The sequence below is a fragment of the Mesoplodon mirus genome (assembly GCF_964341445.2).
Source record: "Mesoplodon mirus genome assembly, chromosome: 3".
NCBI lineage: Eukaryota > Metazoa > Chordata > Mammalia > Artiodactyla > Ziphiidae > Mesoplodon > Mesoplodon mirus.
Window position 1 is genome coordinate 115946914 of NC_138978.1, and position 11938 is coordinate 115958851.

At 58.2% G+C, this 11938-nt stretch overlaps 1 protein-coding gene across 4 annotated transcripts; it reads left to right on the plus strand.

Moving 5' to 3' along the window:
- The first annotated feature begins 2580 nt into the window (after positions 1 to 2580).
- ZNF687 (zinc finger protein 687) lies at positions 2581 to 11886 on the plus strand. 4 transcript variants are annotated; one of them, XM_082613163.1, is made up of 9 exons: positions 2581 to 2698; positions 6116 to 8241; positions 8391 to 8569; positions 8990 to 9166; positions 9261 to 9423; positions 9569 to 9901; positions 10026 to 10138; positions 10333 to 10474; positions 10622 to 11886. In XM_082613163.1, exons 2-9 carry the CDS (start codon positions 6133 to 6135, stop codon positions 11117 to 11119), a joined length of 3714 nt encoding a protein of 1237 aa, XP_082469289.1. In that variant the 5' UTR covers positions 2581 to 2698; positions 6116 to 6132; the 3' UTR covers positions 11120 to 11886. The 4 variants fall into 4 exon arrangements, with proteins under 4 accessions (XP_082469289.1, XP_082469292.1, XP_082469290.1 ...); XM_082613164.1 differs by having other exon boundaries at positions 2588 to 2713; XM_082613165.1 differs by lacking the exon at positions 2581 to 2698 and adding an exon at positions 4125 to 4215.
- Positions 11887 to 11938: the final 52 nt, after the last annotated feature.

The following is an 11938-nucleotide window of genomic DNA, read 5'->3' on the forward strand; positions in this document are numbered from 1 at the left end:
GCTGCTGCGCGCTTTTTCTAGTTATGAGTGGGGGCTACTCTTCATTGCGGTGCGCGGGCTTCTCATTGCAGTGGTTTCTCTTGTTGTGGACCATGGGCTCTAGGTGCACGGGCCCAGTAGTTGTGGCACATGGGCTTAGTTACTCCGTGGCATGTGGGATCTTCCTGGACCAGGGATGGAACCCGTGTACCCTGCATTGGCAGGTGGATTCTTAACCACTGCACCACCAGGGAAGTCCCAAGAATAGTTTTACTACACTAAAAATCCCCTATACTCCACCCATTCATCCCTCCCTCCATCCAAAACCTTAGCAACTACTGATCTGTTTATCGTTTCCATAGTTTTGCATTTTCCAGAATGTCACATAGTTGGAATCATACAGTATATAGCCCTTTCAGATTAGTTTCTTTCACTTAGCAATGTGCATTTAAAGTTCTTCCATGTGTTTTCATGGCTTGATAGCCCAGCTTTATTTTTCTCCTGGGCAATTTCTTACATGGTTCTGTATATTTTTCACTTATCATATTTATTGTCTTGTCCACAGGAATGTATGTATCACAAGGACAGGGATTCTTGTCTGTTCTGTTCACTGCTGTATCCCCAGTGCCCACAACAGTGTCTTATTGACGGTGCTCAAGAAGTATTAGTTGAACTAAAATATTTCTTAAATACAATTAGTGTATCTAATTGAAGAACAAACCTATCCAGAACCCTCCTGGCAAGGGAATATGTGAAAAAGTGTTTAGCTGTCTGCACTCTTAAGAATTTCAACTTCACTGCCTTCGACCTTGGGCAATTGACCTAACCGAACCTGTCTGTGCCAGTTTCCTGATCAGTAAAATGGAGCTAATAATAGCACTTCCCTCACAGGGTTTTGGTAACGATTAAATGAGTTACTATACATAAATTCTCATAATAGGTCCCACACATGGTGCGTGTATATGAGTAGTAATTATGGCTCCATACAGGAAGACTCAGAGAAGGAGATGAGAATGGAATGCCGGTTGGCTACATCCAGTATGCGATTCTAGTTAGTTGTTCAGAGGTGGACGAGGCGCCGTGAGCTGGGGCAATTGCAGGCAACCTTGAGAAAGACGGCGCCGGAATGGGGGGCACTAATCCCATTTGCCCATCGCTTTACAAAGCGCTTTTACATTCTAAACGCTTGAAATCCTCACAATCATGTCTGGTGGGCATTATGATCCCAATTTTATCCATGAAAAACCTGGTTCGGGGAGGTTGAACGACTTGCCCGATGGAACCATGTGATAAGTGGTGGCCCCAATATTCCCATCCAGAGGTTCTGATTCACACCTCAATACAGTCGCTATTACCCACGCAAACTCTCGGGGCGCGCCAGAGTGTCTGGGGCCCAGGGGTCCTGGACAGGGTAACAGAACCACCTTAATAACAACATCCAGGTTGTCAGCGGCTGTGGGCAAGGCAGGATGTGCAGGCTCGCCGGCCGGCTAGGGTGTGCGAGAGCTGGCACGCTGGACTTGCAGACGAATTCTGCAAGCGCTTGCGGATTAGAGAGTATCAAGGTAACTCAATTTCCTAGCATCTCCTCCCCTTCCCCGCCTCCAGGGGGCGTGGCAACAAAGCGCGGGAAAACCGGCCTCGACTCCACCCTCTACCCCCGTGCTGGGGGCGGGGAAAGGAGAACTCTTAAATGGGTAATGGACACGGGGGGGGGTTTCCCCCTCCCCCATCCCCGTGCTTAGGAAGCATTCCACAATGCCGCTTTAAGATCCCTTTGGAAATGGCCCAGGCCACGCCAGCACGCTAACGTCACCTCTCCCCTACTTCCGGTCTGCAAGCCCGTCCCAGGCTTCAGGTGCCGGTGCCTTCCACACTCCAAATCCCACCCCCGCTACAAGCCCTCCTGCAGAGGGAGGAGCAGTAGGTGACGCCATCGCCCAGGAGCTAACCCGTGCGAGGACCCCATCCATTCAGATTATATGACGATTTAGACAGTGGGAAAACTGCAAGGAAATGGTCAACCAGATGACGTGATGCTTTCGGTGACGTCCCATTCTGTGACTTCTGCACGGCACGACTGACATTGGGGTTTAGCTTGAGAAAACACCGCAAACGGATCACACATCCGGGCTCCACTCAGGGCCAACGCGGTTCTCTTTAACATGCCTTGCAACAAATAGAAGCAGAGAGTTCTCTAAATTTGCATAAGTGAACTGCAGGCTTCAGGGATCGCGGCCAATAGAGAGTGAGGGGGCGGAGACACACCTGGGATAGTCACCTCCTCCTGTAGGAAAGCAGGGAATCAGACTGGCTTCTTTTTAAACGACAGTGGCGGAGGCCAATCATTTTTGAGATGCCCAGATGGGGCAGTGGGCCCCGGCGCAACCAATGGGAAGAAGCATCTCCAGAAGGACTAGGCTTCTTGCCCAATGAGGCTGGGAAGCCTGTGCGGAGCTGTTTCCGAGCGGCGGTACTTAAGACCAACCCAGTACGGAGCTGGGCGGGGCGCAGTACTGAACGACGGGGGTCTTGACCAATGGCGAGTGCGAAAGCGGGCAGCCCAGACCTGGAACGCGAAGGGAGCTGAGGGAGGGGGAGGCTGAACGGGAGAGAAGCAGGAAGTAGCGGCGGTCGTGGGGAGGGCGGCGGCGGCGGCGGCAGCGACCGGAGCAGGGAAGAGACCGCCGGGTCTCGGCCCGCACTGGGAGCGGAACAAGTAAGCGTGCCTGGGGTAAATACCCGCCTTTGGCCCCGCCCCCTGGGGGGGCGGGTAAATACCCCCGCCCCTCCCCCACTTAGTCAACTACCCCCTCTCCGTGCCGCCCCCCGGGATGGCTTCTACCGGGGCCCCGACGTCGCCTCCATTCCTTGGGGCCCGTGGGCGAAACTCCTAGCCTGTTGAAAGCACAGCCCCTAGCAGGGTAAACGTGGAGGGGGGGTCGGGGTCTCCAACTCCTGGCGCCCCCAGCCCGAGAGGCGTCCGAAGCGCGGCCCGGGGACTGGAAGCTGCGGGATGTCGCGACCTAAAATGGTGTCCGTGTCCGGGGGTGGGGGCGGGGGAACTGGGCCAGGCCGGAGCGGAGCGTGCACCCCGACTGGGCACGGGTCAACGTCCGGGCCCGGACGGGACCCAGGCTCGTGCCCCAGGCCGCGGCGTGCCTTCCGATTCCTCCCCAGTCTCGAGAGAGCCTCGGGAGCCCTCGTGGGGAGGAGGCTGCGCTGCGCAGGGAGGGAGGGGAGGAGGTCGGAGTTGGGACGGACCCCGGCTGGAGAGCTGCGAGTCTGGCAAAAACTGTCCCCTCCCCACTACTCTCTTTCCACGCCTCCCCTGCTCCGGTGTAGTCTTGGGCCGGGAGGTGCTGCGCGGCAGCTCCCCGAGGGCCTGGCCTGGCCAAGGCCCGTCCTTCCCTTAGCACGCTGGTGAGAGCTAGAAAAGCGCGGCTCGCCTCAGTTTCCCCTCTGGCTTCTCCCATGTACACCCCGCCCCCTTTTCGTAACCCTGGACATGCTCCCCGCGCGGGCCCTCGGCAGATGGCAGGGGCTTAATTCCGGCCGCTGCCCAGCTTGGCGGCAGTCTAATCGCCCCCGGCCGCCGGCCCCTTGCCCTGCTCTGCACAGCAGGCCCCGGGCCAGGGAAAGGGACGCGGAGCCCCCACCCGACCCAGGCCAGTTCACCCTCTTCCTGTTCAGCCCTTTCCTTTGGCTTTTGGGGAAGAACAGAGGGAAGGAGGGGGGCTGGAGCCCAAGAGACAGGGCGCAGCAGCCGCAGAAAGGCCTGAGCCATGGGGCGGGGAAGCCTCTTCGGCCTTGAGCTCCGCTGCTTGATCTACTGTCTGCTCCTGGCTCTCCGATGACCTCTAAGTCACTTGGACGCCAAAGGGGGAGTTGCTTGTGGGAGGCAAGTTTGCAGATGTTTTCTCATAGTCCCCACTGATCTGTGCTCCACCAGCCCACTTTTCTGAGGGCCTGAGCGGAAGGTAGCTCTGGTCTCTTGGGGTCGGGAGGGAGCCGGCCAGGGGAGGGCCCTAGCGATCCAGCTGGGCAGAGGCAAGGGGCGGAGGGCTTTGTTTAAACCCAGATCCTGTAAATTAAGTAGACGGGGATGAGAGGAGCACTCCCATTTCGTTCTTCCTCTACTTGGTACCCTCTCCCTCCACCCCCATCTTGGTCCCAGCAATGCCAGCTGCCACCTGCTGGGACTATCTCCAGTTACAGTCTAAAGGCTGGAAAGAGGTGAGAGAATTGGCCCTGGGAAATGGCTTGCCTTGTGGGCAGGGAATGTGGAGGGAAAGAGACTTTTTCAGTTGCTCTTCCTAGGTATAGAAACACTTGTGGGGAGAAATGGGTAGGGAACACACCTGGGTCCCCCACAAGCTCTAGGCTGGCCTTCTTGTTGGTTTAGTGCCACATAAGTCTTGTGGGACCTTTTTTTTTTTTTTTTTTTTGTACTGGGACAGATGGGGGTTGGGTGAGACTTCCTGGGCCACTGTTGCCAAGGGAAAATGAAAAGGGTGAGGAGTGTGAGTTGGGGATAAACTGGGGTGAGGAGCTCAGAGCAGAAATGACAGGGGTGAGGGGCCTGGCTTTTCCCCGTTGAGGCAGCTGTGCTGGATAAGCTCATACCCTGGAGTTTTAGCCCTGAGAGAGCAAGATGGGGAAGGAGGGAAGGAGGGAAGGAGGAGGGGTTGGCTAGGAGAGGGCCAGGCACTCTTGGGAAGGTAGGTGAGCAAGCAGCAGGTGTTTGTGACAGGAGAGGCCTAGGCTGGGGCCCTTGTGACCAGACTGCTGTTATGGTTTTCCCGTTTCTTCTCTTTGTCTCTTTCTGTTCCTGTGTCTTATTCTTTCCATCTTGGTCTCTTGGGTAACTTCCCTGAGCCCACTTCTCCCTGTTAACCAAGCTAGATCTCCAGGTGCCAGTAATGACCCCAAGTGGCCCAGACTTGAGCTTACATGACCCCTGACTCTTGTCTCTGACCCCAGCCCTAGATTTCCAGTGCTTATTCCCTCCCAGCTCCTTTTCGGCCTGGCATATCCTTGTTGTCCTAGCTGTGATAATAAATCATACTCTGGGTTCTGGCTCTCATGTTTATGATTCATATCATGCTCAGAACAACCCTATGATATATAGATTACTTGTCCCCTCTTTCAGACAGCAAAAGTAAGGCGGTGGAGTAACTTGCTTATACAGCAGGCCATTGATAAGGCTGGAACTAGAATCAATTCTTACATCTTGTCTTAAGTCACATGCCCCTTTGTACACATGGCCTTTCAGATCTCTGTGGACCCCCAGAAGATCCATGAAGAATATGAATGGATCCCATGCTGCCATGAATGAGCCCTTAAACCTAGAGCATCATGTACATCCTCCTCCTTAATAGTAGTATTGATTAATTGATTCTGTGCTGGGCACAGGAGGGGTTGAAGTGGTTTCAGCTAAGATGCTCACTGAACTCCCTCCGTCTCTACTCCCTTATCTTATCTGTATTTTTTTTTTTAAGATTTACTTATTATTTATTTTATTTATTTTTGGCTGCGTCAGGTCTTAGTTGCGGCATGCGGAATCTTCGTTGAGGCATGTAGTATCTTTCGTTGCGGTGTGTGGGCTTCTCTCTAGTTGTGGCACGCAGGCTCCAGGGTGCATGGGCTCTGTAGTTGTGGTGCATGGGTTCCAGAAAACGTGGGCTCTGCAGTGCGGCCTGCAGGCTCTCTAGTTGAGGTGTACAAGCTCAGTATTTGTGGCGCGCGGGCTTAGTTGCCCCCACAGCATGTGAGATCTTAGTTCCCTGATCAGGGATCAAACCTGCGTCCCCTGCGTTGGAAGGTGGATTCTTTACCACTGGACCACCAGGGAAGTCCCTTTTATCTGTATTTCTGAGAAGTCTCTTTTCCTTTGCTTTCTCTGGATTTTGGTGTCCTCCCTGGAATGCGCATACTACATTCCTTTCAATTTTAGGGTTTGGCAAAACAGGTGCCTCCACCAGCTCTCTAGGATTTGCGCTATGGTGGAGGTGTACCCAGGTCAGAGTGTGCGTGGGTTCTGAGAGCGGATGAATTTGGAGATCTTGAGGGAGGAGGTCCAGTGCTCCTGCTTCCAGAGGTCTCAGTTTCTCTCTCTTCTTCCTGTTTTCCTCAGGTCTGGGACCTGTTGCCATGGGGGACATGAAGACCCCTGATTTTGATGACCTCCTTGCTGCCTTTGACATCCCCGACATTGATGCAAATGAAGCCATACACTCTGGGCCAGAAGAAAATGAGGGGCCAGGAGGCCCAGGGAAGCCAGAACCCAGTGTAGGAGGTGAATCTGGAGAAGCAACAGCAGCAGCTGCCGGGGATGGCCCTGGCTTGCCCGCCCAGGCCTCTGACCATGGCCTGCCACCGCCAGACGTCTCAGCAGTCAGCGTCATTGTCAAGAACACTGTGTGTCCTGAGCAGTCAGAGTCCCTGGGTGGGAGTTCAGGAGGGGAAGGGGCCCGGGCTGGGGGAGTGACTAAGGAAGGGTCTATGGGACCTCGTCTGATGCAAAATGGTTTTGGGGGCCCTGAGCCATCCCTTCCAGGAACCCCGCACTCTCCAGCTCCTCCCAGTGGGGGTACCTGGAAAGAAAAATCCATGGAAGGGAAAGCTCCCCTGGACCTCTTTGCTCATTTTGGGCCTGAGCCAGGGGAGCATCCCGATCCCCTTCCTCCCTCTGCGCCCTCCCCACCTCGGGAAGGGGCCATGACCCCACCTGCCTTCTCCTCTCCCTTTGAGCTGGCCCGGGAGAACGGCCCAGCCCTGCTGCCCCCTGGTTCTCCCCCACTGCTGGGGGCCTTGAAGCAGGAAAGCTGCAGCCCTCTTCATCCCCAGAGCCTACCAGGCTCAGGCTCAGGCTCTAGCCCTGAGGCCACGGGCGTCCCTGCCAGTGTCTCCCCTTCCCGGGTTGCAGGGGTGTCCTTCTTCAAGAAGTCTCCAGGGCACCAGAGCCCTCTTGCCTCCCCTAAAGTGCCCAGCTGTCAGCCCCTAAAGGAAGAAGAGGATGAGGGACCAGTGGACAAGTCTCCCCCAGGAAGTCCCCAGAGTCCCTCTAGTGGAGCCGAGGCTGCAGATGAGGACAGCAATGACTCCCCTGCCTCCTCCACCTCCTCTAGGCCCCTCAAGGTACGGATTAAGACCATTAAAACATCCTGCGGGAATATCACAAGGACTGTAACCCGGGTCCCCTCAGACCCTGATCCCCCTGCCCCCTTGCCTGAAGGGGGCTTCCTGGCAGAGGCTAGCCTCCTGAAGCTGTCCCCTGCAACCCCGACCCCTGAGGGTCCAAAGGTGGTGAGTGTCCAGCTGGGTGATGGCACGAGGCTAAAGGGCACCGTGCTGCCCGTGGCCACCATCCAGAACGCAAGCACTGCCATGCTGATGGCAGCCAGTGTGGCCCGCAAAGCCGTGGTTTTGCCTGGAGGCACTGCCCCCAGCCCTAAGACGATGGCTAAGAATGTGCTGGGTCTGGTGCCCCAAGCGCTGCCCAAGGCTGAGGGGAGGGCAGGGCTGGGGGGCGGGGGGCAGAAGGTGAACGGTGCCTCGGTGGTGATGGTGCAGCCCTCTAAGCCGGCCACCGGGCCGGGGGCAGGGGGTGGCACGGTGATCTCACGGACCCAGTCCAGCCTGGTGGAGGCCTTCAACAAGATCCTCAACAGCAAGAACCTGCTGCCTGCCTACCGGCCAAACCTGAGTCCACCAGCTGAGGCCGGGCTGGCCCTGCCTCCCACGGGCTACCGCTGCCTCGAGTGTGGGGACGCCTTCTCATTGGAGAAGAGCCTGGCGCGACACTATGACCGCCGGAGCATGCGCATCGAGGTCACCTGCAACCACTGCGCCCGCCGCCTAGTCTTCTTCAACAAGTGCAGCCTGCTGCTGCATGCCCGTGAGCACAAGGACAAGGGGCTCGTCATGCAGTGCTCGCACCTGGTCATGAGGCCGGTGGCCCTGGACCAGATGGTGGGGCAGCCGGACATCACTCCCCTGCTGGCTGTCCCACCTGCCCTCGGACCTCCAGCCTTGCCTGCCTTGGGCAAGGGTGACGGGGCCGTCACCTCCTCCGCCGTTACCGCAGTTGCCGCTGAGGCCCCTGTGCTGCCACTCTCAGCCGAGCCGCCTGCCGCCCCTGCCACCTCTGCTTACACCTGCTTCCGCTGCCTGGAGTGCAAGGAGCAGTGCCGGGACAAGGCCGGCATGGCTGCCCACTTCCAGCAGCTCGGGCCCCCCGCTCCAGGCGCCACCAGCAACGTGAGTTACTTTTCCCAGCCCCTCCCTGGGACAGGGACAGCCAGATGCCACGGGGACAGGATCTAGGAAGGTGTGGGGACTCGGTTAGGAGAAGGAATGGGGGACAGGCCACTCCTCACAGACTCACCTGGTTTCAACCCCCTTGACAGGTGTGCCCAACCTGCCCCATGATGCTCCCCAATCGCTGCAGCTTCAGCGCCCACCAGCGCATGCATAAGAACCGACCTCCCCACGTCTGCCCTGAGTGTGGGGGCAACTTTCTGCAAGCCAATTTTCAGACCCACCTCCGGGAGGCCTGTCTGCATTTCTCTCGCCGCGTGGGATACAGGTGCCTCCCACCTCTCCTCCCCATAGTCCCTCAACACTTTTCCTCCTGTACTTGGTGGTCTCGTGGCTCCTGGAACCAGCCTTTCAGATGGCCTCTCACGGAGGCGAGCCCCATCTCTCCTGTTGAATCACTCAGCCCCGGTGTGTTAGCAAATGCAGCCAGAGCGCTCTCTGCCTTCCCCGCGTTCCCCACGGAGAGGCAGCAGGCGGGGCCCCCTCCGGAGCATCAGCTCTGCCTCTCTGCCCCTCAGGCTTCCCTCGGGGAGCTGGGTGCTGCAGCTCCCTCCGTCCTCCACTTGCCCGTGTTCCCCCGCTGATGAACTCCTTAGAGTCCACCCAGTCCCCGAGAATGAGTGTGGGGTTGGAGGTGGCTGTGGAGATGCCCGCAGCTCACCACGGCGCCTCCTACTTACTCCCCAAGGTGCCCCAGCTGTGCAGTGGTGTTTGGGGGTGTGAACTCCATCAAGTCCCACATCCAGACGTCACACTGCGAGGTTTTCCACAAGTGCCCCATCTGCCCCATGGCCTTCAAGTCTGCACCCAGCGCCCACGCCCACCTCTACACCCAGCATCCTAGCTTCCACACGCAGCAGGCCAAGTGAGACCTGGGGAGGGAGCGTGAGGAGGGGCGGGTGTAGGGGGCTGGGCCTCGATGGGGCAGGATGTCTGCACTGTCTTCTCCACCCGCCCAGGATGATCTACAAGTGCGCCATGTGTGACACAGTCTTCACTCACAAACCCCTCCTCTCCTCGCACTTCGACCAGCACTTGCTGCCCCAGCGTGTCAGCGTCTTTAAGTGCCCATCTTGTCCTCTGCTTTTTGCCCAAAAAAGGACCATGCTGGAACATCTCAAGGTACAGGGGTCGAGGGATGGAGGCGGGGTGCTCAGCTGTGTTGACCGGGGACCCCTCCGGAAGTGGGAGCAGGGGAGGAGCCGGGACTCTGGCAAAGCCAGGCCCTCCCCCACACCAGCCATCCCCCCTTGTCTCCCTCTCACAGAACACCCATCAGTCTGGGCGCTCGGGGGAGGAGACTCCTGGGAAAGGGGCCGGGGGTGCCCTTCTGACCCCCAAGACTGAGCCTGAGGAGCTGGCTGTGTCTCGGGGAGGAGCAGCTGCCCCTACCGAGGAGTCTTCTTCATCCTCAGAAGAGGAAGAACTGCCCAGCTCCCCTGAGCCTCCTCGCCCAACCAAACGGCCCCGGCGAGAACTGGGGAGCAAAGGCGTCAAGGGCGGGGGTGGGGGCCCTGGAGGCTGGACCTGTGGCCTTTGTCACTCCTGGTTCCCTGAGCGTGATGAGTATGTGGGTCACATGAAGAAGGAGCATGGCAAGGTGAGTGGGGTGCCCCCGGGGAGCAAGATGAGCTAGAGGGGCAGCATTGGGATTGACCTGTGTGGCAGTGGAGATGGGGTGCTGCATGGAGCCTGGCTGAGACCCCCAACCCCTGCTCTCCTAGTCAGTGAAGAAGTTTCCCTGCCGCCTGTGTGAGCGTTCCTTCTGCTCCGCCCCCAGCCTGAGGCGCCACGTCAGGGTCAATCATGAGGGTATCAAGCGAGTTTACCCATGCAGGTAACCCTTACCCCCTGGCCCCCTTCCTCTTTTCTGTCCAGCAGGGTGCCCCCAACCCTGGTTCCCCAAAGTACCTTCCCACCTGCCTCTTAGGTCTGAGTGGACTGATGGTTGAGGCCTCCTTCTACTCAAGCCATGAACCTTGGTCTTTGGGCTGTGCCGCTGGAGCCCACCCCGCCCGCTCTCCCCTTTAGGTATTGCACAGAGGGAAAACGCACCTTCAGCAGCCGCCTGATCCTGGAGAAACACGTCCAGGTGCGGCACGGCTTGCCGCTCGGGGCCCAGTCCCCTGGCCGGGGGAGCGCCCTGGCTCGGGGCCCTGGTGCCAGAGCCCAGGTAGGCGGAGGCCCACCCTGCTGCATGAGGGCTGTGGGAGCGGGAGCCTGCACGGTTATAGCCCAGGCCTCAGGAAGCTGGGCAGGGGTGCCAGGGACGGTGGGGGTTGGTGACAGGGAGGCCCAGTTTCTTTACTCTCTTCTCCAGGGGCCGGGACGGAAACGCCGTCAGTCCTCTGACTCTTGCAGTGAGGAGCCTGACAGCACGACACCTCCAGCCAAGTCCCCCAGGGGTGGCCCCGGGGTGGGAGGCCACGGCCCCCTGCGCTACCGGAGCAGCAGCTCAGTGGAGCAGGGCCTCGTGGCGGGGCTGAGAGTGGAGGGCGGTACCCAGCAGTGCCTCGACTGCGGCCTGTGCTTCGCCTCCCCTGGCTCCCTGAGCCGGCACCGTTTCATCAGCCACAAGAAGAAACGGGGTGTGGGGAGTGCCAGTGCCCTGGGCCTGGGGGATGCGGAGGAAGAAGCGCCCCCTCCTTCCAGGTCTGACCCAGAGGGGGGAGATTCACCCTTGCCAGCTTCTGGAGGCCCACTGACATGTAAGGTCTGTGGCAAGAGCTGCGACAGCCCTCTCAACCTCAAGACCCATTTCCGCACACACGGCATGGCGTTCATCAGGGCTCGGCAAGGGGGCAGTGGGGACAACTAGGGCCCAGGCCTGGACTCACTAGCCCCCTCCCTCTTCCTTGGGAGCCTGGGTCACTGCTGCTGCCTGGTCCCTGGGCTGGGGAGTTCCATTAGAATTCATGTTTTGTTCAACTCCTCTCCCGCTAACCCCCAAGGACAAGCTTTTGAGAATGGTAGTTATTTGAGGTTCCTGCCTTGGGTTTGGCCCTGGGGTCCTAGTAGAGTGGGTCCTCCATTCCTTCTTTCTGAGCCCAACACTAATTATTTTCTTGCTGCAGCCCCCCATGTGGGACGGGGGGGTTGGAGGACGGGAAGGCCCAATGCTGGGGTGGTCAGGGGCACGCTCCTCAACCCCTGTGGGCACAGATGGCAGCCCTGGCCTTGCCCTAGTGCCCCCCTCAGACTCCCTGGCACTCAAGCCCTCCACCCCTGCAGTGCCTTTCACTTTTTTTTTTTCCCCCAGAAATCCGGGGTTGGGGGGGGGGTTGGTGGAGACGAGTCCTGTCAAGGGGGTCCCAGGGAGAGGAGGGGACAGGCTCTCAGGAATCCTTTATTCTTGTAGTAATAATAATACTAACAGTGGGGGAAATGGGAAGGAGAAAACCAGACCATTAAAACTGCTCGTGGTTTAATCCCCATTCAAGCTCCTCTTTTTGTGACTTAGACAATGTGGATGTGTCTGGGAGGGGGGTGAGTGACAAAGCTGGGAAGGCCCTTCTTCAGGGAAGAGGTGGTATTGGCCGAGACAGGCAGGGAAAAAGCAATCTTCCTCCACCTCGTTCTGTGTGGTGCCTTTTGTATCCTGGACACTGAGGCATCTGTTCACTCCCTACCCCTGAAA

Excerpts from the sequence above, each read along its gene's own strand:
- ZNF687 (XM_082613163.1), top strand. The coding sequence starts at position 6,133 with ATGGGGGACATGAAGACCCCTGATTTTGATGACCTCCTTGCTGCCTTT. Across the intron at positions 9,424-9,568 it reads CCATGCTGGAACATCTCAAG|AACACCCATCAGTCTGGGCG; the intron begins GTACAGGGGTCG and ends TCCCTCTCACAG. Across the intron at positions 10,139-10,332 it reads AAGCGAGTTTACCCATGCAG|GTATTGCACAGAGGGAAAAC; the intron begins GTAACCCTTACC and ends TCTCCCCTTTAG.